A 26,925-nucleotide genomic window follows, 5' to 3' on the forward strand; every position below is an offset into this window, starting at 1 on the left:
TTTCAGCTAAATTCCGGTTAATTCCGGTTTATTGCCAGTTTCGTAATAATAAAACTCTTATAACCAGCTCCGGTTTAAACCCATCTTCTAGAAAAAGATTCTCAGACACAGAGCTCAAATTTTCTCGGGAAAATGGCAGAATCCGATCCCGAAGGAATCGCAATGGCGGAATCTTTGAATCTTCAGTTGAAAGGGAGAGAGATTCTTGTGAGTGAAAGCCATGAAGAACTAGCGATGATCGTCGATAATCTCTTTAAGCGTGAAGACTCCGAAGAATATAAAACATCGCGAGCTCTGTACAAGTACTGCGTCTCTTATAACCCAGGTTGCTTAGCCGTAAAGCTTCTTAAACTCTATCAATATTCTTCTAATGCCGTTCTCAGATTACGATCAATCTATCAACTCTCCGAAACTCTCACAGATTTGAGAAATCGCAACTTCAAACTATCTCTCGACTCTCTCTATGAAATTAAAGGGGTTTTGATTTCATGCTTGACAATGGAAGAACCCAAAGAATCTGAAATCAAGATCCTTAGAAAAATCGTGTCTTGTGTAGCTTACAATGTTGTGGAGTTGCATAAAGGCAAATGGGACGAGCTTGGTGATTGTATCTTAACGCTAGTGAATAGCAAAGAACCTGTCAAGGCCTTTCACGTCTTTATCGATTTGCCACCAGTCTACAAGAGTTTCATAGACAAGTTTAAGCACAAAATCTTAGATGAAGCTAGTAATGTCTTTCTTGATCCTTATAGAGTTGAAGATTGGAGCTTGGCTTTACAAGTTTTTGTTAAAATGTGGATTCAGCTTGTGGATACAAAGATGATGTTGGTGTTAATAAAGGCGTTAATGGAGATTCGGATTACATCTGTTGTGAATTCAGTGAAGAAGCTAGTGGAGAAGGAAAGAGAAGAGTTTTTGGTAAGAGGGCTTGAAGATTTCGAGAGATTCTTCTCGCGAGAGATGAATCTGTATAAGTATAGTAAGGATCAATGCCATTTTGTGTTGGATTTAATGGTCAAGATCGAAGGAGTCGGGACACATTTGACCAAGGAGGTTGTGGGGAAGATCAAAATGCTGGTTACAGAACCGGAGAAACCACAGGATGATGATCTTAAGTATAGTAGAGAAGAGTTTGACCGTGGCTGGTATGATCATTTGAAGAGTTTATCTTCACTGGAAGTGTTAAAGATCTTTGCTTCCTCTGATCTTGAAGATAGGTCCAGAGAGATGGCAATCAGACGACTCAATGTCTTACTATCTGATAACACTTCAGAAAAGGTGGAAATAGGCATTGAAGAGATGAGAGAACTGCAACCATTGCTTATCACTTGCTTAAAGGAAGAAGGAGTCTCTTTCAGTATGTTCAAAGTCCTAGCTGAGGTGGTGAACCATGTTGCATATGAGATGTTGATCTGCCAAGAGGAGACATGGTACGATCTACGCGATTATATAGCATCGAGTACAACAGAGTTTCAGAGAGCGGTTTATATCTTCCAATGCTTAACAATGGATTTTGATGATGAAAAGTTTTTGTATCCTGTGATGGATAGCCTTTACCAAGAGATAATCACAAGGCTAGACCCACCAAGAGAGGTGTTGGTAGACAACAGTTGCTGGGTTTTTGCGTTTACGGGTGGCTTCTGTGCAGCAGTTCGCTTGATAGAGGACCCAGGTTACGGTGACGACGTTAGTGAGATTGCATATAAGATGATAAATTCTGTGAAAGAGCTTGTGGAAAGAGGAATGGAAGTTGGGCTTGTGAGGAGAGCTTTCAGAGATGTTGAAATCATTGTGAAGGACCAATTGGAATGGTACAGTACAAGCGAATACAAACTCGTTAAGGGTTTGCTTTGGAGACTCTATGCAATCAAAGGCATGAGATGGGAAAGTAAGTTTGTGTTGTGGAGAATCAACGTGATTATCGATAGAGGAGTGAAAGAAGAGGAGAAAGAGCTGCCACAGAACGAGTCTGATTGGCTGAACCGTACTGCTGATGAGAAGATTAAATAGAAAACCAGTTCTTTTGGTGTATAGTCTGAAATTGTGTAGAGTCTATTTTTAGGTGTATAGTTTGCATTGGAGAAGAAAATAGTAAATAACTAAGAGTGAAAGAAAAATGTACTTAGTTCTTAAAACACTTCAATAACAGCTTCCCATTTTTCTCTTCAATACACACTTTTTATCTTGAGAGTTCACTGAAAGAAACTCTTAGCTACAACATCTAAATTCAGAACATCAACATCAGGACAAGCTCAGCTTTGGCCTCTATCAGAAGAGATATGTTTTCTGAAGTCTTCTTCATTAAGCTTTAAGTTAGGACTCTGTTCTTCTATTATCTTAATCCGTTTGTGCTATTCTTAAAATGAGAGATTTGGTTGAATATTTTCACGAAACGATATACAAAATATACAAAATATTTTCACTTGATACAAGAAAACATTATGCGTTATGCAATACTTAGAAAATAAACATCTATAACAACATATTAAAGTTCTTACAAGAAGATGAAAAAACAGTTTCACACACTCTCTTGACATGATCTTTGTTATCAGAGATACATCGAGTTGTCGATAAGAAGGTTGTTGTTGGTAATATCACTCGTGAACAGGTTCTGATCATAACCACAAAGAACATTCGGCATCAACCCATAGTTGTTATTCACCGATTCTTGGAGAGCAGAGTAATCTTGTGTGTTTGAGACAAAAGAATGTTGGAAGTTGTTGTTGTTCATAAACATGTTCTGATCATAACCACAAAGCTCTTGCTTCATCAAACCAGATTCTTGTAGTAACTCTGAGAAATCCTGATTGAAGTTTTATGCAGTCACTGGGATCTGAGACATAGTATTGTCTCCATGGTTGTACAAAAACAGCGTGAACTGGCTAGGGTTCAAAGATTGGTTCAGAGAATATATTGATGCTAAACTCTGATGATCCAGTTTTGTCTCCTTATGTTTCTGCGACTCAACAAAACGAATCCTTTCTTGGACTTTAGAGACATGAGGTTCTAAGGACTGAATCAGTTGAGAAATTTGGTCATTAAAGTAATGATCAGCGATTGGAGACTTTAAAACATTCACGTTCTTCAAACAAGTCTTCAAGTCATCATTGTCCGTTATCATTGCTTTCTTCTCCAAATTCGTCTTGTCCTTCTTCTTGTTCAGGAAGTCATAAAGAGTAACACTTTTCTTCCTTCTCAAGGCTTCGTTTAATTGACTATACCTGAGAGCAATGTCTTCCACTTTCTCTCGCTCCTTAGGCCATGTCTTGAGTTCTCCGTCCGGTCCGTAATAGATGACGCAGGCTTCGATATCACAGAGTATGCAAAGCTCTGAGCCTCTGAAGCTTTCTTGAAGATGGTCTCAAGTCTATTGCTCAAACTTGTAGAAGCGAGTGAATTTGAGAGTTAGGTTTAGGAAACCCTTAAGACATATCATATATATTTATAGACTTTGGATTTGGGCTTGTTGGGCCAACTTATACTATGGGCTAGTCCCAAATAAAAACAATGTTCGGATATTTTTGGAGTTAATTAAATTTCGGTTAATTCCGGTTTATAGTTTGTTAAACCCTTAAACCCATCTTCTCCAGAACAAAACCGAAAAGAAATCTTCTCGGAAAAAATCCGAATCCTGAGAAATCGCAATGGAGGAATCTTCTTCGAATCTTCCGTCGAAAGCGAGAGAGATTCTTGTGAATCCAACCAACGAAGAAATAGCGATGACTTTGAATCAACTTTTCATGCGTCAAGACTCTCAACAATATCAAAGATCGCGTATTTTGTACAATATCTGGGTCTCTCATAACCCATCTTCCTTAACCCTCAAGCTTCTTATGGTCTACCAATCTTCTTCTTCCAATAGCGTTCTCAGATTCAGATCAATCTATCAACTCTCCCAAACCCTAACCGATGTCAAGTTCAAACCCTCTCTCGACTCTCTCTTTGAAATCAAAGGGGTTTTGATTCCATGCTTGACAATGAAAGATACCAAAGAATCTGACTTCAAGATCCTTAGAAAAATCGTGTCTTGGGTAGCTTACAATGTTGTAGTGTTGCATAAAAGCAAATTTCACGAGCTTAGCGATTGTATAATCTTGCTCGCAGAAAGAGAACCTGTCAAGGCTTTTCATGTCTTCATCGATTTGCCACCAGTTTACAATGAGTTTATTGATAAGTTGTTGGAGACGATTTTACAGAGAGCTGAGAGTGTCTTGCTTAGTCCAGTTAGAGCTGAAGATTGGAGCTTGGCATTTCAAACTTTTGTTAAAATGTGGATTCAGCTTGTGTATACAAAGATGGAAGCCAAGAAAGTGATGGAGTTAATGGTGGCTCGGCTTTCGACTGTTGTGAAATCAGTAATTGAGCTGGTGAATAAGGAAGAGGAAGAGTTTTTGGTACAAGGGCTTGAAGATTTTGAGAGGTTCTTCTCACGAGAGATGAGTCTGTATCATTACACTAACGATCAATGCCATTTTGTGTTGGCTTCTATGATTGAGATGGAAGGAGTAGTTAGAGGAACTGAGGCCAAGGAGATTGTGAGGAAGATCAAAATGTTGGTTACAGAACCGGAGATCAAACCACAGGATGGTTTTAAGTATCGTAGAGAAGAGTTTGATCGTGGCTGGTATGATTGTTTGAAGAGTTTATCTTCGTTGGAAGTGTTAAAGATCTTTGCTTTTACTCAACTTGAAGATAGGTCCAGAGAGATTGCAATCAGACGAGTCAACGTCTTACTATCTGATCACTTTTCAAAGAAGGCACGAATTGGTATTTCAGAGTTCAGAAAACTCAAGCCATTGCTCATCTCTTGCCTTAAGGAAGGAGGAATCTCTGACAGTATGTTCAAAGTCCTAGGTAGGTGGTGAACCATGTTGCGAATGAAACGTTTGTCTTTCAATATGAGACATGGGATGATCTTCGTGACTATTTGGCATCACAAAGCGAAACAGAGTTTCAGAGAGCAGTTTATGTTTTCCAGTGCTTAACAATGCCACTTATTGATGACGATTTTTTGAATCCTGTGATGGAGAATCTTCTCCCAGTGATAAGCACAAGGCTAGAGCCACCAACAGTGTTGTTGGTAGATAACAGTTGCTGGGTCTTGGCGTTTACGGGTGCCTTTTGTGCGGTTATTCACTTGATAGATGACCCAGATTATGCTGAATCCCTTAAGGAGATTGCATATAAGATGATAGATTCAGTGAGGAAGCTTGTGGAAAGAGAAATGGAAGTTGGGCTTGTGAGGAGAGCTTTCAGAGATGTGGAAACTATAGTGAAGAAACAACTGGAATGGTACGGGAAGTTAGAATACAAATTGGTTAAGGGACTGCTTTGGAGACTCTATGCAATCAAAGGCATGAAATGGGAAAGTAAGTTTGTGTTGTGGAGAATCAATGTGATTGTTGAGAGAGGAGTGCATAAAATAATGCTTAAAGAGCTGCCAAAAGATGATGAGTTTGATTGGCTGAACATACATGATGATGATGGCGATGATGATGATGATGATGATGATGATGATGATGATGATGATGATGATGGTGATGGTGATGGTGATGGTGATGATGAAGAGTAAAATTGTATAGTTTTAGTTGAGGAGGTTGAATAGAAGTGTCTGAAATTCTGCAGAGTCTTGTTTTTTTTGTGTGTGTATAGTCTGAAATTGTGCCTTTTAAGTGAACATCAATGGGCCTTTTTACAAACTAAAACAATTTTTCCTCATACAAAAACCCTAAAAGAGTCTTCAAAGAATCTCTCATAAAAAAAAATTGTTTGGTAAAATCATATAATTAAAATTGTTAATAGTAAAACTATCGTATTGTAGTACGTCTTTAAAAATATATTAAACTCAAACATATAGTTAAATGTGGTTTATATTCAGTTTAATAAAATAAACGCAAAGCTTCTCCAGAACTTTGTCAGACGGAAAATGCAATGGAGGAATCTATGAATATTCAGTTGAAAGGGAGAGAGATTCTTGTGAGTGAAAGCCATGAAGAACTAGCGATGATCGTGGATCATCTCTTTAAGAGTGATGAAGACTCGGAAGAATATAAAACATCGCAAGCTCTGTACAATTACTGCGTCTCTTTTAACCCAGGTTGCTTAGCCGTAAAGCTTCTTAAACTCTATCAATCTTCTTCTGATGGCGTTCTCAGATTCAGATCAATCTATCAACTCTCCGAAACTCTCACCGGTTTGAGAAACCGCAAACTCTCTCTCGACTGTCTCTACGAAATCAAAACCCTTTTGATTGCGTGCTTGACAATGCAAGAAACCAAAGAATGTGACATCAAGATCCTTAGAAGGATCGTGTCTTGTGTAGCTTACAATGTTATGGACTTGCATAAATACAAATGGGACGAGCTCGGTGATTGTATCTTATCGCTAGTGAATAGCAATGACCCTGTCAAGGGTTTTCATGTCTTCATTGATTTGCCACAAGTCTACGAGGAATTCATCCAGAAGTTTATGAAGATTATGTTTAAGAAAGCTACGGATGTTTTGGTTAATCCTGAGGAAAGTGGAGTTGAAGATTGGAGCTTGGCTTTACAAATTGTTGTTAAATTAGGGATTCAGTTTTTCGATACAAGAATGAAACGAAACGTGATCAAGAAGTTAATGAGCTTTCAGCTTTTGAATATTTTGGAATCAGCAAAGAAGCTAGTGGACATGGGAAATGAAACGTTTTTGGTACGAGTGCTTCGAGATTTCGAAAGGTTCGTGTCAAGAGACATGAATCTGTATAAATACAGTGAACTACATTGCTATTTTGTGTCGAAGTTCGTGAGCAAGATCGGAAAAGTCAGAGGAGTTGGAACACAAACCAAGGAGCTTGTGACGAAGATCAACATGTTGTTTACAAAACAATATCATGGAAAAGAATCTTTGCGTGGCTGGTATGACCATTTGAAGAGTTTATCATTACTTGAAGTTTTGAAAATCTTCGCGTCAACTGATCTTGAAGATAGGGCCAGAGATATGGCTATCAGACAACTCAACGTCTTACTCTCTGATCACACTTCAAAGAGAGTGGAAATAGAAATTGCAGAGATGAGACAACTCCAGCCATTGCTCATGTCCTGCTTAAAGGAACAAGGAGTTTCCTACAGTATGTTCAAAGTCCTAGGTGAGGTGGTGAACCATGTTGCTTATGAGATGTTGGTCTGCCAAGAGAAGAGATGGGATGATCTTCGTGACTATGTTGCATCGCAAAGCGAAACAGAGTTTCAGAGAGCTGTTTATGTCTTCCAGTGCTTAACAATGCAACTTATCGATGACGGTTTTTTGGATCCCGTGATGGAGAATCTTCTCCCAGAGATAACCACAAGGCTACACTAAATCCGTTAAGGAGATTGCACATAAGATGATAGATTCTATAAGAGAGCTTGTGGAAAGAGAAATGGAAGTTGGGATTGTGAGGAGAGCTTTCAGAGATGTTGAAACTATTGTGAAGAAACAACTGGAATGGTACAGTACGAGCCAATACAGATTTGTTAAGGGTTTGCTTTGGAGACTCTATGCAATCAAAGGAATGAAATGGGGAAGTAAGATGGTGTTGTGGAGAATCAATTTCATTGTTGAGAGAGGAGTGAAAGAAGAGGAGAAACAGCTACCAGAGACTGAGTTTGATTGGCTCAACCTACATGATGATGATGGTGATGATGGTGATGATGATGATGGTGATGATGATGATGATGATGGTGATGATGATGGTGATGATGATGATGATGATGGTGATGATGGTGATGATGATGATGATGATGATGGTGATGATGGTGATGATGATGATGATGATGATGATGGAGGTTGAATAGAAGTGTATAGTTTGCAGTGAAGAAGAAAAATGTAAAGAAAGATATAGATAGAGTTACACACTACATTGATAATCAACTTGAATGATGTTACAAGACACACTCCTACACATTGATAAACATAATCCTAAAGAAACACTGGAAGGTATAAAAGCAGGACAATGCAAATGAAACTTCTAAATGTCATATAAGTCTTACTTCTTAGCTCACATATGTCCTCGCCTTCTTAATAATCTTCTCTGCAGGAGCAACCGTTTCTTGTGACTCAAATCCTCTTTTCAACTTTTGATTTGCTGCACTTCCACAATTAGACCTTGCCTTTGTTGATGAACAATTCCAAGTAAAAGTAACAGATGGCGAGGAAGAAGCGTTTTTGGTGCTTTTGATTGGTACTTTATCCTGGACACTCCATTGTTGCTGTTGATGAGAAGACTTTTTGGTGCTTTTGTTTGGTTCTTTTGTAGTTATCTCGGTAGCAATGAAAATCTGACGACAATTTGGACAAAGTATAGCCTTGTTAAGATTCCAATGCCTCAGAAATTCACCTTTTGTCTTACAGCTTCTACACATTGTCCAAAACGTTCTGCTTTTCCTCTGTTTTGATGAATCTGCAGCTTTAGGTTTACTAGACTTTCCTTGTTTCGACTTCTTCCTTCTTTGATCATAAGAACTTCTCTGAAGCTTATCAGACAACAAACACCAAGCTTCTGACACCAACTTAAACGCTCCTTCAGCGCCATAACACTTGTTCTTGTCTGGATGAAGTAAAAGAGCCAACTGCTTGTAATGTTTCTTTACTGTTTCATCATCAGATAAAGGATCTACACCTAAAACTCCATACCAATCAGATTCTCCTACGTTTGATCCAGAGATGTATACATCGATCATCGTCTTCCAACGAGCATCAAGACTTGGAAACAAATTAAAAGCGTTGTTAATGAAATTCTTCGCACCAACGTAATCTTTCTCCGAAAGTTTCCTCTCTACAATCTTCGTTGCTTCTTCCATCGTAAATTCCATGTCGGTTGGGAGAGGTTTATTCTCTACGGTAACAAAAGAGTCCATTGGATTGTTCAGAGGATAACGCAGAAATCAGGAAAAAAGAGAGCAGATTTGTAGCGACTAAGAGGATATTAACAAACCCCGTGAAAGAGAAAACTTTGTAGCGACTATTCAGAAAACGAAAACAGATTTGCAGCAACTCTGTGTAAAGAACGAACCCCGTGAAAAAGAAACTTCGCAAACTCTCTCAAGTCAAGCCAATAGTGAAAATCTCTGATTTTGGTGGAGACCCACTGCAACCCTAATTCATAGAATGGAAAAGTATTAGGTCGGTGATGATGATATTTTTTTTTGTTGTCGTCTAATTTTATAACAGTGCAAGCCCAATAAATAAACCCGAAAGCCCAAATAGCCGAAGAGAGCAAACCCCAAACTGAAGAAAGATTTCAATTTGATTTCTTTTTTTATATAATGGAAACAACTATTAAAATTGAGTTTGTAAGATAATACTAGATATTAATCCGTTCTGTACCGCGAGTCTATATTTTACTAAAAAAAATTGATTTTTTTTTATTAAGATGATTTATAAAAATATGCTATTATTTTGTTTAATTTAAATGTATGGTATACCGTGAGACGATATTTTAAACATTGTTAATTTCATTCGTACAATCATGTATTAATATCGACATATATCCGTCAATTTTAGGATTTCAACCGTAGTATAAATTCAAATGTTTAAAATTCTTATAAAAAAATCAAAATGTATTTCTTAAAAAAGAAACTTAAGTTGTATTTTTCTGTTAATATTGTTTGTTTGTTTGTAAAATTTTATATTTATATTTAGATTGTTAATTCTAAAATTTCATTTATATTAAAACGTCTCATATTATTATCGATCCAAATCTGTTAATTCTAAAATTTCATCTGTAGTATAAATATTTAAACTTAAATCTGTTAATTCTAAAATTTCATCTGTAGTATAAATATTTAAACTTTCTATAAAATAATTGAGATGCGTTTTAAAAAAAATAAAAAAATAAATTATATTTGTTTTGTTAATATTATTTATTTTGTTTAGTATTTAAGATTGTATAATTACATTTTGATCATATACAGAAAATAATATGTCCATTTTATGTGTACAATCTGAGAATTAGGGATTGAAGATTGCTTAAAAAATTATATTAACAAAACAAAAAATTTATTTGTTTTATGTGTAAAACTTTTGTCCATTTTATAATTATTTTGGTATTTAGTAGTTTTTAAAAACAAAAATCTATATATACATTTTTGTAGGAGGTTTTTGAAGATAATGTTGAAGATTTGAGCCATAATTCAACAATTAATTCAAATGGGTGGGTTTTACCCGGTTTAACTCTGTTCGGATCCTGGATAACATGTTTAATTCTGTTCTGATCTTGGATAACATTAATTTTTGGAAAAGTTACCTAAAAACTAATAATTAAAAACGAAAATTAATGATTTAATTACCAAATTTAATATAAACAATATCTATAAACTAACCATATTTCTTATTTACCTTAACTAATTTCCTAAAATATTTCTACCTAATTAAAACATAAATATATAATTCTTCTTTCATTTTTATTTGATCTTATACTTTATTTATTTTGAATTTATATAAAATATATATAGTTAATAAAATATTATATTTTTTCTGAATATGATGTAATTCAAATTTTTTTAAACGGACATATATTATTCAACCTATGAAGAAATAATATATGTACAATGTCCCACATCGCTTAGAAAAATAGGACAATGGTTCAGACCCATATTATAAAAGGACCAAAATGATTCTGATTACGAATGAGCAGGAAGCTTGATTTATCAGGCGTCCAAAATTAAAATAGTTATCCGATTTTACTCGGATTTTTTTATTTTAAAGAATTGAAACTTTAAAATGTTTCAAGAAATTATAAATATTATAACTTTATCAAAAGTTAAATATTATAATTTTAAAAACTTTTTATAAAGTTTATCTTTAAAAAATGCTTTAAATATTTATAATTTTAAAACTTATAAAGTTTAAAAAATTATAAATTGAATTTTACAAGAAATTTAAACATTATAAATGTATAAAAAATATATTAATACGAGACGATATATTACAGGAAAAATCTTAAATATAACAATCAAAATTCAATGATGAATTTTGGGTCGATATTGTATTTTTTTAAGTTTCAGATTTTATAATATTGAAATTTATAAGAAAATGACAAAATTATGTTTAATTTCAAGGGACTGGGTTATATGGTAGGACGGGTTTGGGTGGATAATAACTACGATTTTAGAATGTCCCACATCGCTTAAAAAAATGGACAATGGTCAAGAGCCATACTATAAAAAGGACCAAAATAATTTTGATTACAAATGAGCATGAAACTTAATTTATGAGGTGTCCAAAATTAAAATGGTTTGTTTACTAGGGTTATTTTTATTTTAAAAAATTGAAGCTTTAAAAAGTTTAAAAAATTATAAATTAAATTTTACAAGAAATTTAAACAATATAAAACATATTAATACGGGACGATATACTGCGAGAGAAATCTTAGATATAACACTCAAAATTCATTGATGAAGTTTGGGTCAATATTAATCTTTTTTGAAGTTTCTAATTTTATAAATATTTGAAATTTATAATAAAATGATAAATTTGTGTTTAATTTCACGGGACGGGGTTATATGGTGTGACGGGTTTGAGTGGATAATAACATGGGATAGTATGCTATGGAAAAACATATAATAACAATCATAATATAATTATATAATCTTAAACACTAAACAAAATTAACAATATTAAAAAAAAATATACTTAAAACTTTAATTTTTTTAAAACACATTTTGATTCTTTTATAAGAAATTTAAACATTATAAATATTTAAACTTTATAGTACGGGTGAAATTTTAGAATTGACTGTTTGGGTTGATAAAAATTTACGATAGAACTAGGAGTTAAATCCTAGAATGACAATCAAAATATAATTATACAATTAAATACTACCACGAGTGAAATCCTAGAATTGACGAGTTTTTGAATCGATATTAATATGGGATGGTGTACTACGGGTGATATTTTAGAATTGACTGGTTTGGGTTGATAATAATTTGCGATAGAATTAGGAGTAAAATCCTATAATGACAATTAAAATATAATTATACAATTAAATACTAGCACGGGTGAAATCCTAGAATTGACGGCCTTGATTCGATATTAATATGGGATGGTGTACTACGGGTGAAATCCGAGAAACAACAATCAAAATACAATTACACAATATTAAACATTTAACAAAATAAACAAATACAACTTAAAACTTTAAAATTTGAGTTATAAAATTTCTTCTCGCGGTGAATTATACATTTAAATCAAACAATAGCATAAATTTATAAAATCATCCTAAAAATATTCAATGATTTTTTATTTAATAAAAATATAGGCCCGCGGTATACCGCGGGTTAATATCTAGTTAAGTTGTATTTGTTTTGTTAATATTATTTGTTTTGTTTAGTATTTAAGATTTTAAAATAATATGTTCAGAGTAGTAGAAAAATCTGAGATTTAGGGATTGAAGATTGATTTGGGAATTTTTTCCGATTAGGGGATTTATTAAGTTTAAAACGTGGTCTTTTTGGTCAATTAAAGAAAGCTGATAACGGTGGATAACGTCGGTTAATAGGTCTGTTAAACGATTTAACGACATGTCTAATTGGACCTGGTCAACGGAAAGATAATGTTTTAAATATTGGTCAACGATAAGTTGATGTTTTAAATAGCCTATTATGAAGTTGACATATTAAATGACCATTTTTTGAAAGTTGGGGTATTAAACGATATTTTTCTCGATATATAACCAACAGAAGAATCGACGAGTTTTCATTGAGTAAACTCAACCTAAAAGCTAAGTAAAATCAACAAGCATTGATCAACTCCATTTGTACAGAATTAGAGACTTCTTTATAACTAAGTTTCATGTTCAAAAGAGAGTAAGGCAAGAGGGAAAGAAGACTTACATCATATTTAAGTGGAATATCCTTTATTGAAGCTTGGGAAGTGGATGCCGTAATATTCACTCCGGTTCTTTTATAGGAACCAAAAAGCTGAACCATCTTCTTTCAGATATGAGCCAAGTTTGATTTGATGGTTTATGGATCAAGAATATTATAACAATATTCTAGAAATGCGAATTTCCGTCTCGGATCAAGTACTACAATAATTGCAAGAATGTCGCTAAATCTTCCTAATACTTATCATATATCTCGGTCATATCCTCTACCATTTTACGAATAATCCTATCACTAAAAGCGTCATGATCTCTTAGCCAGTATTTAGTCGCCTACACTTGCATAAAATATGTTTGTTATTGGATAAACGAACTAGAAATAAGTTTTGTAATTTCAGCAAACGGTTTCAAGAAGTCACATATAAACAGTGTCTAATGAACTCACCTAATCACCTGCCACAAATATTTTTAAATCCTTTCAGATTCCATTCTACCAATATATGAAATTATGAATTAAACAATATCTGCTAAATTAAAAGTCACCTGAATAATGGCACAATAGATCATATGGCACAATAAATGAACCATTGTCACCTAAACTCTTAAAACTTCCCAGTTTATGTAGTCTGCAGTTAAACCAAACTATACCAAAACAACATTGATCAAAAGATAAAAATCAAAGCAAGAATTTACCAAAACAAATATGAAATTCTCAATTTAATCTTCTAATGCCTCCAAAATATTAAAAAAGAAAATCGAACTAAATTTGAACTTCAAAGTGTAGATTTTCAATTACCGTACTTACATAGAAAATGACAAATCAAACAAGACTCAAGTTGAACAAATCCACGTTATGATTACAAAACAAAATATAAGTTGTATATAAGCTGGACCTTGATTAAGGGCGAGAGTTGGCTGAAAAAGAGTCTATGCATAGTGTTTATGTGTTTTGTATCAGGTGCTTTAAATGTGGTAGTGTTATGTGTTTTGTATCAGGTGCGAGAGTTGGCTGAAAAAGAGTCTATGCATAGTGTTTATACTAAATTAAAGTATCATTTAATACTTTGTTATTTAAATTTGCTTTTGGATTTGATAATTTGATTGAAATATGAAGCAAATACTATTATGTTAAAATTTGGTTCTGCCCATTGGACAGCCCATTTGGACATGAGCATTAATGGGCATGGGCGTTAATGGACATGGGCCTTAGTGGACATGAACACTATTTGTCCAATATCGAAATGGACATTATTGGACTGGGCTAATGGACATGGACAGCCCGCTTTGACAGCTCTAATTAAGGCCAGTAGAATGCTTTATATTATCAGAGTTGTGCATTCAGATTGAACTAATTAACACGAGGAATTTGGGATAAATCGGACATAGCACTTCTGTTTTAAGTTCCTTTTAACTGTCTTAACGTCTCACTTAGAAGATTCAAGATCTCTATCAAAGATCTATAGATCTTGAACCTCACTATATACAAGTACAACATGTCAACATAGATAGTAAAGATAAGTCAAATATTCTCCTCCGTACATGTGGTAAATTAAAGCTAAGGAATTCCAATCTCAATATATATATGTGTGTGATAAAATTATCTTAAATAGTTTACTTCTTAATTACATGAGTTGTACAGTTTATTAGACCAATATAGCTATATGAATTTCTTTCAAGGTCTCTCAAAACTCTTTTTTTTTTTTTGTCCAATCCCGTACGCTAAATCTGTTATCCTCATAGGTTCTGTTCCAAGAGTTAAAAGATTTTTTTTCATGTAATTTTCAGTAGACAGCTCAAGTCAATATTTCTAGAAAATATGCTATCTGGTGCGTTGAAACATATTTGGCAGTCCTTTGGACGGAAAATATATACCTTTTAATACATCGATTACACAAGTCATTGTAAAGTTTAGTTTAAAGAAAGTTTCTTCAAAGACTTTGATGCTTTACTTTCATCTTGGCTTTTTTAAAAATGTAGGTGATCATACCCTTTTCGTGAGATGTTCACATGATGTGAGTTAGCAACAATGTTATGTATGTCATTCCATATTATCATTTACATCAACATTGACAAAGATATATTGATCTTCTCAAAGTTTTCATTCAACAGTCTTTCATATTATAAAACTTAGAATAATTTCTATGTTATGAAATAGTCACCCTATTCCATATACACATTCCTCCAATTTTCATCCTCTACAGCTTGAGTGTAGGTTACAGGCTCTGGCTCAATTTTGTAATTGAAAGCAACGGTCAGGCAGAGTTAACACATAAACGAAATCCCGCATCTTAAGAGAGTAAACACATATGCTTTAAGAATCAATATGAAAACAGAATAGTCAAAGAGAGCACACTCTTTTACCAGAGTTGATTGCATTGGTAGTTTCACTTTCACATGTTGGACAGTGGTGGTGGCGGCGGAATGGGACAATACCCATTAGCCGCCGTTGGAAGCGGCGGTGGAAGTACAGCTGCTCCAACGGCGGACTGAGGCTTGTTGGCTTTAAAACACACATGCAAAGTAAATATCTTGGAGTCAGGATCCCAATGAGAGAAAAACTTGGTTGATTTATCAATCTCAGTGCTTGGAACTTTGAAAGATATGGTTTCATATGGTTCAGCTGCAATTAAAAGGTATTGATATTTCTTGTCACAAGGTTGAACATTCTGTTCATAAGATGACATGGAACGATGTCTCGGCTTTATGTTGTCCTCAATCTCAGGATATTCAATCTGGAACATAATAGATCTTTGCTTCAGCTCAGGATCGTATTGCTTTGTAACCCTATACCCTGGTCTACCGATTTTAACTGTTTTGCGAACTGAGACTTTGCGCTTATGTGGCTGCAGCGGTTGCGGCTGAGCTGAAGCATTCTTAGCCTCCAAGGCAGCTCTCTTTGCCAAGTTTGTCTGATGCTTCTTACCTTGAGTATGTACCAAGTAGTTTCCTTCGTTGTTATGCAACGTTGCACATAGTCTACACTCATAGCTTCCATAGTGATTTTGTTTGAAATAAGGATCTTTTGCAATGTTTATGGTGTCAAGAGCAAGACGACGGAGACGATCACGGCGATCTATGGCCTCGTTCTAGCCGGTGGCGGCGCCTCCGCTACCAGGATTCGACCCCCACGCTCTATCCATAGCTTATAATATCGGTAGACTCAGCTAGAGATTAGCAGAGTAATTAGGAAACCAGCTTTTCCATGTATTCTCATCAAAATGAAAATGATCACTTGTTGAGATAGATATATAGTCCATAGTTCCGTTTATAGAAAAGCCAAATCAACTAAGTTCATCGGGTTCCTTTTGATGTCTTGTTTAACGTGTGAAACCAAACCCACCATTATTATTATAAACAGAGATGCCTCATTGGCACCCATAAGAAAAAGGCATAAACTTCTTCTACGGTTCTGTTTACTAAAGAGTTCCAAAATAAACTGCACATATTTAACAATATGATCATTAGCGCGGTGCGATGGAGGGAATGACTCCGCTGACGAGTTGGTTAGCTGTGAATTCAGAGAAGGTAGTATAACTGCTTCTTGGAGAAGCAACAGCGAAGCCTGACATTCCTGAAGCAGATGATTGGACTGAAGGGCTTGAATATGGCTTCTCTTCCTTTGGAATCAGCCCATAGATATTCTCCAGCTCCCTCACTATTTCCAGCATCCACGGACGCGCTTCTGGGTTGTCCTGACAACATCTGATGGCTAGTTCCATGAATCTCTTGACGCATTCCTCAGAGTACTGCCCCATGCTCCTGTCTATCACTGACATCATCATCCCAGCATCGCATGCTTCATTCACCTCCCGCACGATGTTTCTTCCGTGCGAGATTGGGCGCATTCCTGTGAGAATTTCGAGAAAGACAATGCCGAGGCTGTATACGTCACTCTTTTCTGTTAGCCTGTGGCTCAAGTAATACTCTGGATCCACATATCCCTGTACCATACGTTTCGGGAATTAGTCACCTTCCCTAAGGGATTTAAAACAGAGGAATGTTAAAGCAACATACAGGAGTGCCTTTGACGATGGTAGTTACGTGATCCCTTTGCACTCCTCCACCATCTAGTGCTATGAGCTTTGAGATCCCAAAGTCTGCAACTTTAGGGTTCATCTTGCTGTCTAGAAGAATGTTGCTTGGTTTGATGTCTCGATGGATGATTGGTGGATCAGCTTCTGTGTGCAGATACAGAATCCCTCTCGCAGACCCGAGCGCTATTCTCAGTCTCAGCGCCAAACTCAGTGGTTGTCTAAACCTCGCTGCAGTTTCACATTCATCTATCTCAATCCTCCCACAACACTTTTATATATACAAGACAAGGTAGGAACTTACCAGAGAGTGCGTCCTGAAGAGAACCGTTGGGCATGTACTCATATACCAACATCTGAAATCAGGCATAACAAATCAACTCAAGACTATCTTGAAATTTACAATGTTAATAAGTGACTCACCTGTTCTCCTTTCTGATCACAGTAGCCAAGCAAAGAAACAAGGTTACGGTGATGTAGCCGGGAAAGCAACTCGATCTCGGTGAAGAACTCTTTTTGGCCCTGCAGAGACCCTTGCTCTGCACGTTTGACAGCTACAACCAGACCACCTGGTAAATGGCCTTTGTAGACCTTCCCATAGCCACCTCTACCAATCTGAGAGAGATCACTGAAACTGCTTGTTGCTGAATCAAGTTCCGTGAAATTGTAACCCTTCACGCTCTCCATGTTCATTGGAGGTTTTGGAACTAGGCCAAGGAGAAACATGGGAGATTAGCATTAGATATACGTTTAAGGAAAACAGAGAAATTGACTAAGTTTCCACTTACGTGGGTGTTCTTGTTCCATGTCGACTTCCCTAGTTTTTCTCTTTCGTTTGCTTCTCTTGATGAAGAAGACCAATGCTAGAGAGGACAATACAAGGAAGAAAGCAATGGCTCCTATAATGATTCCAACCGAGACGCCTATGCTCATCCCCGACTTTTTCGGGAATATGATAGTAACTTCATATACAGGAGTAACATAAATAAATACTCTTTTGATGCACAAAGATGAGTAGAAGATATGTGTATTACCGTCTTTGTAAGCACCAGTGTTGATACTAATAATCTCATAAGGGCCAAGAGAATCATCAGTATTCAGAGTGAAAGTTGCAAAGAAGTCCACAATACGTTGAACCTCTGTGCTGTTGAATTTACTGTTTAATTCACTGTACTCAGGGAAAATCTTCATGTTCATGAATAGCCTTGGACCCGACTGCCATGCAAATGTATCAATAGATATCTGATACGGGTTTATCCCGAGATTTTTCGGGGATGCTACATCGAGCATGTAGGAGACTTTGTAAGGTCGAAAGTCCGAGAAACTTGGACTCCTAAGCCGAAGATCAATGCCAAGTGGTGCAGCGCAGAAACATGCAACTGGAGACCCAATCACGTAGTCATAGTTTTCGCTTACGGGGCACGACTGACGTTTGCAGTCTCCCGTCGAGATGGTTTCCGAAGAAGTTGCGGGAGATTCCACTTCTAACGTTGAGATACCACAGAGATCAGCTAACTTTCCCGCATTAACATTTGCACAAACCGGGTTTCCGTAAAGCCTGCTCATCAAAACAGAGTTCTCTCATTTCTCTATCCAACATTCCAAATTATTAATCTTTTGTTCTTTTTCAAAACATAATCTTACTTGACTGTGACATTGGAGGGAGGGTTTAGAAGAACACTTGACACATTTGAAAACATGTTGTTCCTCAAGTCCCTGCAAGTTGTTACAACCAAAAATCAATCAACAATTACTAAGTTTTCTCTAGTGTTTTGTAGATATGACGTGTCTTACAAGATAAGTTTTTCCTCTGCCTTCAAGATCCTATTTTCCCATATCACAGGAATCTCCCCACTCAAGTTGTTGTTCTGCACTTGCCTGAAAATTTAAGACAAAACTTATGTCTTTTTGTTTTCTTTCTCTAAAAAAAAGAAGAGCAAAAGAGAGTCTAATTACAGTCTCTGTAACCGTGGAAGGCCTGAAAAATTAGAAGGAATGGATCCGCTGAGCAAATTGTTGTACAAGTTTCTGCATACAATAAACAAATGCAGACATGTTTGTCAACAAAAATGTAACGACATATCAATTGTATTCCATTTCTTGGCCATGGCACTTACATAGTTGTGATGTTTGCAGAGAACTTGTTCTTGGGAATTTCTCCTGTGAGTTTGTTGGAGGAAATATCTCTGAAGCATGAAGAGTAAAAAAGCCTTAGAGACTAATGTAACATGGATTGTTAAGTTTTTTTTCTTGTTAAAGTGACTCACAAGTAATAGAGAACCAGTGATTTGCTCAAATCAGGAATTGGTCCTTCTAGGTTGCAGTTTCTGAGACTCCTGTTAATGCGTGAGACACAAAATCAGTACGGCACAGGGAAAACATAAGATTTTACTATGTTCAGTTTCTTACAATTTGACGAGATTTGGTATCGATCCGTAAGAAGATGGGATCTCTGTGCCATCAAAGTTGCTACCGTCCAATTGTCTGTAAATTATGAAGCAAACTAATTTGAATGTGGAAGAAAGTTAGTCGTCTTCGATAAGAAGTTGAAGACACTTACAGAATTCTCAAGCTTGGCATCTGAGCGAGCTCCGGTGGAAGATTACCAGTTAGCTTGTTATTGTCCATCAAGCTTCACAAGTTGAGCCTTGATGATCAGATTTGAATAAGATAAACAGATTTAAAGGTAACCAAGAAACTTACAAGTGCAGAACATTGGTTAAGGTAGAGTACTCGGGCGGAATCTGACCCGTGATTGAGTTATTGTTCATGTGACTAGCAAAGAAAGTAAAAGTTATGTCAGAGGGGTTTGAAAGGAAGAGAGAAGATAAGTAGGAGAGAAGGAGATCTCACAAATGCTTCAGTTTTTTCAAATTTGCCAAGGACGTTGGAAGTTTTCCGCTAATTTCATTGTAATCTATCTGAAGGATTAAGAGATTGGAAAGAGAACCGAGTTCTTGAGGCAAAGATCCTGTCAGTTGATTTCCACTTAATAGCCTGACAAAAGATAACATGAATCTGTTAAGTTATGCATCCATGAAGAGGAAATATTGATGAAACAATGATCAAGACTACTTACAAGAAGATGAGATGAGTTAAGTTTCCTAGTTCTGGTGGAATCTGACCGGTGAGATCGTTCCACATGAAGTTCCTGTGATCAGAAAATATAAAAAGGAGAGACGTTGATATCTATAGTTTGATTTCAAAAAACCAGAGCATGCACAGACCAAAACACAGAACATACAATATGGTAAGATTTGATAGTAAGCCGAGTTCAGGTGCCAGTTGTCCAGTGAGGTTCATGTTTAGCAACCGCCTGCACCATTTCATCAAACCATATGACATCCTTAAGGTTTGCTTTTGAGTAACAATAGAAGAAAGTTTTAAAGTCCGAACATACAATTCTTTAACATGAAGAAAGCCATCAGAAGGATCAGGGATGCAGATGACACCGGTCCAGTTAGAGGCGCATGGATCCGTCTTTTTCCAGTCTTGAAGATGATTCAGAGGGTCCTTTAGTTTGCGGTGAACATACTGCAGAGCACTAACTGCAACAACAAAACACCCTCATTAGCATCACTTATCACTGTTCACATATAGATGGTGCTCAGAGAAATCTAAAGGACCGTACCATCAGTGGGATGAGTAATCTCTTGGGCATCCAGCAAAGACAAGCAACAAGAAGACACAACCAGAATGATTCCAACTACACCCATCATCTCTTTCATCTTGGTTTCTGCTTTGGTTTCAATAAAGATCACTATTTATCTAGCCTAGAGATGACCTTGGAATGCTGAGAAAAAGTCTGTAAATTGCATCTTTGAAGAATGAGCACTCTATATATGAAGTTGAAGCAACAATTACTTTTAAAAAACTCATAATGTAACTATCAATAACCCCTAGTTGGTGGTTTTGTTGCCATATTTAAATGAGCGTGGACGCGGTTAAAAGGCAACTAACGGTTTGTTCAACTCTCTTCCTCCATTGGATTGGAGGAATAAAATCAGAATAGCTGACTTCTTCTGTGTTACTTTTTCTCTTCTTATGAAAAATTCAAAACTTACATTTTTCTTCTTTAATTTGTCTTTAAAGATAAGAGTTTTTTACTAATGAGGAGAATTTATATAGAAATGAACCATCTTGACTTATTCAGAGAAAATCAGGAAAAACTCGGAACCATCTTGACTTGTTCAGAAATATAGTATGTAGTGACAGGTTTTTGTATGATATAATTACTTTGTGGAATTGGAAGTTGCACATCAAATTATGAGCATTGAAGAGAAGCTTTAATAAGAACACCTCAAATAGATATTTGAGTTGACAAAGGGTGTTTTATGTAAGTTTTAAAAACATTAGTGATGTATTACTGATTAAGAATCAAAGGTATTAAAAAATGTATCCGTTGACTCTTTCATTTTGCCATTACTTTGCTGCTAGTGGATAAATTTTTCATTTCTCAAATCACCATGTCATATGTTTGTAAGCATTACTGTATAATAATCAAGAAACCAGTAGTAGGGGGACGTCCATACTTGTTCAATTTATCTCTTTAGTCCATAGAAGTTACCTCTTTATAGCCATAATCTGCCTAAAAGTTGTCACCAGGAAAAGGAGCTGTCTCCCAGATTGACGGTGTGGCGCGTTATCCTATGTTATGTCAACATCAATAATAGCTAGGATTATGTAGTTGGTAGTTTCAGGCATAATATAGAATTGGGAAAATTAACTAATCAATTACCTGCAAAGTGTAGTCCTTTCGCGAACAAGATGTTTTAGATACTTTCTTTGCATACCTTGTGAACAATCTTGAGAGGAGAAACCTTGTGTACAGATTAGAGACTAGAAGCATAATAACTGCAGAACAGTCTTGAGAAAACTGAATACACATTGCCAAAACTCAAGATAACATGTGTACTTTACTTGTTTCTTTACAATTTTCTTCCCCAAGGAAAACTATACATCAAAAACTAGTTTCTGCAGAATTTCATATTGTATACATCCCTAAGGTCAGCCAATCAAACTCATTCTCTGGGAGCACGTTAAGATTTTCTACTCTAATGCAAACTATAAACCAAAACCTAAATTCTGCACAATTTTCAGACTGTACACCAAAAACTAGTTCTCTATTCAACCTCCTCATCAGTAAGGTTCAGCCAATCAAACTCATTCTCTGGCAGCTCTTTAACCATTTCATCAACTCTTCTCTCGACAATCACATTGATTCTCCACAACACAATCTTACTTTCCCATTTCATACCTTTGATTGCATAGAGTCTCCAAAGCAGACCCTTAACCAATTTGTACTCGCTCGTATCATACCATCGAAGTTGTTTCTTCACAATGCTTCCCACATCTCTGAAAGCTCTTCTCACAAGCCCAACTTCCATTCCTCTTTCCACAAGCTTTCTCACTGACTCTATCATCTTATGTGCAATCTCCTTAACGGATTCAGCGTGACTCGAGACCTCTATCAAGTGAATTGCGGCACAGAAGGCACCAGTAAACGCCAAAACCCAGCAACTGTTATCTACCATCAACTCTGTTGGTGGGTTTAACCTTCTGCTTATCTCCGGGAGAAGAATTTCAATCACAGGAATCAAAAACTCCTCATTTTCAAGCGGCATTGTTAAGCACTGGAAGATATAAACCGCTCTCTGGAACTCTATTTTACTCGATGTTATATAGTTGCGTAAAGCATACCATGTGACATCTTGGTGTTTGAAGATCTCAAACGCAACGTGACTCACCACCTCACCTAGGACTTTGAACATGCTGTCTGTGATTCCTTCTTGCCGAAGGCAAGAGATAAGCAATGGCTGGAGTTGTCTCATCACTGAAAAGTCTATTTCCACTCTCTTTGAAGTGTGATCAGAGAGTAAGACGTTGAGTTGTCTGATAGCCATCTCTCTGGTCTCATCTTCAAGATCAGTTGACGCAAAGATTTTCAAAACTTCAAGTGATGATAAAGTCTTCAAATGATCAAGCCAGGCACGATCAAACTCTTCTCCATGATCTTGATTTCCCGGTGTTTGAACCAACGGATTGATCTTCAAAGAACTATGTTTTCCTGCTCGATTTCCCGGTGTTTGAACCAACCAATTGATCTTCTTTATAATCTCCTTGCTCTGTGTTCCAAAACTTTTGATCCTAAACATGAAAGCCATCACAAAATGACATTGTTCCTTATTGTAATTACACAGATATTTGTCTTCTGACAAGAACCTCTCAAGATGTTCAAGCCCTTGTACCAAAAACTGTTCATTCCCCTTCTCCACTAACTCCTTCACTGATTTCGCAAGAATAGAAAGAAGATTCTCTACCATTTTCACATATCTCATATCTTTATACGAAATCTGAATCCCCAATTTAACAACAGTTTCTAAAGCTAAGCTCCAATCTTCAACTTCACTTTTCACAGGATTAAGCAAAACCTTCTCAGCTTTCTCAACAATTACCTTCATAAACTTGTTGATGAAACTCTTATACACTGATGGCAAATCGATGAAGACATGAAAAGCCTTGACAGGTTCGTTTTCCGCTAGCCAGAGGATACAATCACTGAGCTCATGCCATCCACCATTATCGCAAATCACAACATTGTAGGTTATTAAAGAAACGACTCTTCCTAGGAACTTCATGTCAGACTCTTTGGTTTCTTGCATCGTTAAACATTCAATCACAAGGGGTTTGATTTCATGGAGAGCGACGCGAGAGAGTTTGATGTTGCAATTTCTGAAAACGGCGAGGGTTTCAGAGAGGAGATAAAGCGAATGAAATCTGATGACGTCATTGGAAGAGTGTCGATATAGTTTGAGGAACATTAGGGTTAAGCAATTTGGGAAATTATTAGCGCAGAAATTGAAAAGATCTTCCGCCGTTTGAAATTCGTTAGTTTCTTGAGGCAGTGAGAGTTGTTTGACGAGAATCTCTGCTCCTTCGTGGCTTGGAGTCGCAAGAAGGTCTCTTGCTTTACGATTCAAAGATTCTTCCATTTTCCCGAGAAAAGTTTGGATTCTCGTCTTAGAATCTTCTGGGTTTAAGAGAGGTTTGAAGAAGAAATCTGTAGCGAGGAAGAGAGAGTTTGCGTTTGTTATTACGGAACTGAATAACCGGAAATAACCGTAAATTAGCTAAAACCATTCCCGAAATATATCAAAATTGAACCGGACGAAAATAAATCCCACCAAATTGAGATTTAAAACTTTCATTTAACGTTACATTTGATCATCCCTTGCGATGGCTTACCACATCATTGCACCTAGTGTTTGTGATTTGGAGATCTTGTCCATTTATCTATTCATACATGTCTGCTCTTGCCTTTTCTGCATCGTGATTTATTGAAGGTAATAAGGTCAATACGGGGGATTTCCATAACCTCCTTAGTATCCAACAAGCCACGATACGATTATCGTTCATTCGTTCCCATGAGATATGTATATATAGTAAATTGTGAGCATCGTGTTTAATTTCTGTTTTTTCCAAGGTTTGTAGACAGTACAAAAGCAACTGGTTCATAACTATCATCGAGTTTTTCTCGTCTTCCTAACCTCTCTGAAAACATAGCTGCCTATGCAAGAATAGCATGACAAATCAACTTCTCATTGTACCACTCCTAGAATGAAAACCAGTTCACTGTGTTATTTGTAACCCAACCTACTAGCCCTTTTTTCTGAACACTACTCCTGACCATAGCAATGCAGATATTATAATAGCCGCAAAGAAAGGAACTGCAGTTGGAAAGCATCCCATATTGGGACGATCTCTGCCTCCCCATTGAGCATTACCATAAAGTGTTGGATCCTAAACCAAGTAGTACAGTTCCATCTGTATTACTGTATATAGTAATTCGCACAGAAAAAAAAATAAAGACTTTGAAAAAGTAAGTACTCACTCACATGTACGTGTCATGGCACTGGAGTTAACAAATCACAGTGAATTTACATCTCTCATCTTCATAAGGATGTAAAGGATATCTGCATGCCTTGTAAGAAACTTCTATTCTAACAATTGTGGGTTTATGATTAGTGGTAGTCTAAACAAAATCAGAAGGACCTAAGCCCCTACCAAAGAACCAAGACCAATAATTGTTTTTCTATACAACGTTAATACTTTATACAACTGCAAACTATGTATCAAAAACCATAGTCTGCAAGCAGATTTTCAGACTGTTCAAATCCCTCAGCCTCAGGTAGGTTCAGCCAATCAAACTTATCCTTTGGGAGGTCTTTAACCTTCTCATTCACTCCTCTCTCCACAATCACATTGATTCTCCACAACACGATCTTACTTTCCCATTTCATGCCTTTGATTGCATGGAGTTCCCATAGCAGACCCTTAACGAATTTGTACTCGATCGTTTCGTACCATTCCATTTGTTTCTTGACAATGTCTTCAAGATCTCTGAAAGCTCTCCTCACAAGCCCAACTTCCATTCCTCTTTCCACAAGCTCTCTCACAGAATCTATCATCTTCTTTGCAATCTCCTTCACGGATTCAGCTTGGCTTGGGATTTCTATCAAGTGTATGGTCGCACAGAATGCACCAGTAAACGCCAAAACCCAGCAACTGTTATCTACCAACAAGTCTCTTGGTGGGTTTAGCCTTATACTTATCTCTGGGAGAAGATTCTCCATCACATGAATCACAAACTCGTCATCTCCAAGCGGCGTTGTTAAGCACTGGAAGATATAAACCGCTCTCTGAAACTTTGTTTTGCTTTGTGATGCAATATAATCGCGTAGACCATCCCATGCGACATCTTGGTGTTTGGACATCTCATACACAACGTGGTTCACCACCTTACCAAGGACTTTGAACATACTGTCAGAGATTCTTTCTTGCTTAAGGCAAGAGATGAGCAATGCCTGGAGTTCTCTCATCTCTGACAATTTTATTTCCACTTTCTTTGAAGTGTGATCAGAGAGTACAACTTCAAGCCGTCTGATTGCTATCTCTCTGGACCTATCTTCAACAACATTTGACACAAAGATTTTCAAGATATCAACTGATGACAAAGTCTTCAAATGGTCACACAAGCCACGAACATATTCTGCTCCATCATCTTTCGTTTCCTGAGGTTTCACGACAGGTTTGCTCACAGCTTTGTCCTGTGTTTTAACCAACCGAGTGATCTTCCTTACAATCTCCTTGCTCTCTATTACGAAATCTTTGATCTTGAACATGAAAGTCATCACAAAATGACGTTGTACCTTAGTGTAATTATATAGATTCTTATCTCGCAACACGAACTTCTCGAGATGTTTAAGCCCTTGTACCAAAAACTGTTCCATTCCCTTTTGCACTAGCATCTTCACTGAGTTCACAAGAATGTTCAGAAGAATCCTTATCAAATCAACTCTCATCTCTGTATCCAAAGTCTGAATCCCCATTTTCACAACAGTTTCTAAAGCCAAGCTCCAATCGTCAACTCTATCTTTCTCAGGATTAAACAAAACCTTCTCAGCTTTCTCAACAATTACCTTCATAAACTTGTCGATAAAACTCTGATACAATGATGGCAAATCGATAAAGACATGAAAAGCCTTGACAGGTTCGTTTTCCGCTAGCCAAAGGATACAATCACTGAGCTCGTACCATCCACCATTATCGCAAATCACAACATTGTAGGTTATTAAAGAAACGATTCTTCCTAGGAACTTCATGTCAGATTCTTTGGTTTCTTGCATCGTTAAACATTCAATCACAAGGGGTTTGATTTCATGGAGAGCGACGCGAGAGAGTTCCCAGTTACGATTTCTGAAAACGACGAGGGTTTCGGAGAGGAGATAAAGCGAATAGAATCTGATGACGCCATTGGAAGAATGTCGATATAGTTTGAGAAACATTAGGGTTAAGCAATTTGGGAAGTTATCAGCGCAGAAACAGAAAAGAGCAAACGCAGTTTCATATTCTTTGGGGTCTTGACGCATTGAGAGTTGTTCGACGATTTTCTCGAGTCCTTTGTGGCTTGGAGTCGCAAGAACCTCTCTCGCTTTCAACATGAGATTCGAAGATTCCTCCATTATCATTTTCTCGAGAAAATTTTTGTTCTTC

At 36.5% G+C, this 26,925-nt stretch overlaps 8 protein-coding genes and 2 pseudogenes across 16 annotated transcripts; 3 read left to right on the forward strand and 7 right to left on the reverse strand.

Moving 5' to 3' along the window:
- Nucleotides 1-76: 76 nt before the first annotated feature.
- Nucleotides 77-2,189, forward strand: AT5G37410 (hypothetical protein (DUF577); the record flags this gene model as incomplete). 2 transcript variants are annotated; one of them, NM_001344196.1, is made up of 1 exon in its annotated part: nucleotides 77-2,189. In NM_001344196.1, the coding sequence occupies one exon, from the start codon at nucleotides 133-135 to the stop codon at nucleotides 2,008-2,010; it is 1,878 nt and encodes a 625-aa protein (NP_001332534.1). In that variant the 3' UTR covers nucleotides 2,011-2,189. The 2 variants fall into 2 exon arrangements, with proteins under 2 accessions (NP_001332534.1, NP_198557.1); NM_123100.2 differs by having other exon boundaries at nucleotides 163-2,174.
- A 359-nt stretch (nucleotides 2,190-2,548) lies between these two features.
- AGL105 (AGAMOUS-like 105) lies at nucleotides 2,549-3,803 on the reverse strand (the record flags this gene model as incomplete). Of its 2 annotated transcripts, NM_148055.2 has the most annotated exons (3): nucleotides 2,549-2,740; nucleotides 2,828-3,360; nucleotides 3,578-3,803. In NM_148055.2, the coding sequence occupies 3 exons, from the start codon at nucleotides 3,801-3,803 to the stop codon at nucleotides 2,549-2,551; spliced, it is 951 nt and encodes a 316-aa protein (NP_680360.2). The 2 variants fall into 2 exon arrangements, with proteins under 2 accessions (NP_680360.2, NP_001119325.1); NM_001125853.1 differs by having other exon boundaries at nucleotides 2,549-3,303.
- Nucleotides 3,645-5,572, forward strand: AT5G37420 (hypothetical protein (DUF577); the record flags this gene model as incomplete). Its single annotated transcript, NM_123101.1, has 2 exons — nucleotides 3,645-4,854; nucleotides 5,043-5,572. 2 exons carry the CDS (start codon nucleotides 3,645-3,647, stop codon nucleotides 5,570-5,572), a joined length of 1,740 nt encoding a protein of 579 aa, NP_198558.1.
- A 359-nt stretch (nucleotides 5,573-5,931) lies between these two features.
- On the forward strand, nucleotides 5,932-7,810 carry AT5G37430 (hypothetical protein (DUF577); the record flags this gene model as incomplete). The annotated part of the gene is made up of 2 exons (NM_123102.1): nucleotides 5,932-7,293; nucleotides 7,349-7,810. 2 exons carry the CDS (start codon nucleotides 5,932-5,934, stop codon nucleotides 7,808-7,810), a joined length of 1,824 nt encoding a protein of 607 aa, NP_198559.1.
- Nucleotides 7,811-7,835: 25 nt separating this feature from the next.
- AT5G37440 (Chaperone DnaJ-domain superfamily protein) lies at nucleotides 7,836-9,187 on the reverse strand. The gene has a single exon (NM_123103.3). The coding sequence runs from the start codon at nucleotides 8,874-8,876 to the stop codon at nucleotides 8,013-8,015; it is 864 nt and encodes a 287-aa protein (NP_198560.1). The 5' UTR covers nucleotides 8,877-9,187; the 3' UTR covers nucleotides 7,836-8,012.
- A 3,231-nt stretch (nucleotides 9,188-12,418) lies between these two features.
- AT5G37442 lies at nucleotides 12,419-13,273 on the reverse strand (annotated as a pseudogene; the record flags this gene model as incomplete). Its single annotated transcript has 1 exon — nucleotides 12,419-13,273.
- Nucleotides 13,274-15,155: 1,882 nt separating this feature from the next.
- On the reverse strand, nucleotides 15,156-15,981 carry AT5G37445 (annotated as a pseudogene). The gene has a single exon.
- A 126-nt stretch (nucleotides 15,982-16,107) lies between these two features.
- AT5G37450 (Leucine-rich repeat protein kinase family protein) lies at nucleotides 16,108-20,668 on the reverse strand (the record flags this gene model as incomplete). 4 transcript variants are annotated; one of them, NM_001344198.1, is made up of 19 exons in its annotated part: nucleotides 16,108-16,782; nucleotides 16,856-17,103; nucleotides 17,177-17,228; nucleotides 17,296-17,579; nucleotides 17,661-17,834; nucleotides 17,907-18,430; nucleotides 18,517-18,588; nucleotides 18,667-18,750; nucleotides 18,829-18,900; nucleotides 18,990-19,058; nucleotides 19,140-19,208; nucleotides 19,282-19,356; nucleotides 19,433-19,504; nucleotides 19,576-19,647; nucleotides 19,726-19,869; nucleotides 19,952-20,023; nucleotides 20,117-20,188; nucleotides 20,273-20,420; nucleotides 20,504-20,668. In NM_001344198.1, 19 exons carry the CDS (start codon nucleotides 20,598-20,600, stop codon nucleotides 16,303-16,305), a joined length of 2,880 nt encoding a protein of 959 aa, NP_001332713.1. The 4 variants fall into 4 exon arrangements, with proteins under 4 accessions (NP_001332713.1, NP_001332712.1, NP_001332711.1 ...); NM_001344197.1 differs by having other exon boundaries at nucleotides 17,661-18,430; NM_123104.1 differs by lacking the exons at nucleotides 19,952-20,023; nucleotides 20,117-20,188 and having other exon boundaries at nucleotides 16,303-16,782; nucleotides 17,661-18,430; nucleotides 20,504-20,600.
- A 1,306-nt stretch (nucleotides 20,669-21,974) lies between these two features.
- On the reverse strand, nucleotides 21,975-23,864 carry AT5G37460 (hypothetical protein (DUF577); the record flags this gene model as incomplete). The annotated part of the gene is made up of 1 exon (NM_123105.2): nucleotides 21,975-23,864. The coding sequence occupies one exon, from the start codon at nucleotides 23,862-23,864 to the stop codon at nucleotides 21,996-21,998; it is 1,869 nt and encodes a 622-aa protein (NP_198562.1). The 3' UTR covers nucleotides 21,975-21,995.
- A 1,090-nt stretch (nucleotides 23,865-24,954) lies between these two features.
- On the reverse strand, nucleotides 24,955-26,925 carry AT5G37470 (hypothetical protein (DUF577); the record flags this gene model as incomplete). 2 transcript variants are annotated; one of them, NM_001344200.1, is made up of 1 exon in its annotated part: nucleotides 24,955-26,894. In NM_001344200.1, the coding sequence occupies one exon, from the start codon at nucleotides 26,892-26,894 to the stop codon at nucleotides 25,005-25,007; it is 1,890 nt and encodes a 629-aa protein (NP_001318688.1). The 2 variants fall into 2 exon arrangements, with proteins under 2 accessions (NP_001318688.1, NP_198563.2); NM_123106.2 differs by having other exon boundaries at nucleotides 25,005-26,925.

This window comes from Arabidopsis thaliana, chromosome 5 (genome assembly GCF_000001735.4).
Source record: "Arabidopsis thaliana chromosome 5, partial sequence".
In the NCBI taxonomy this organism is placed as follows: domain Eukaryota; kingdom Viridiplantae; phylum Streptophyta; class Magnoliopsida; order Brassicales; family Brassicaceae; genus Arabidopsis; species Arabidopsis thaliana.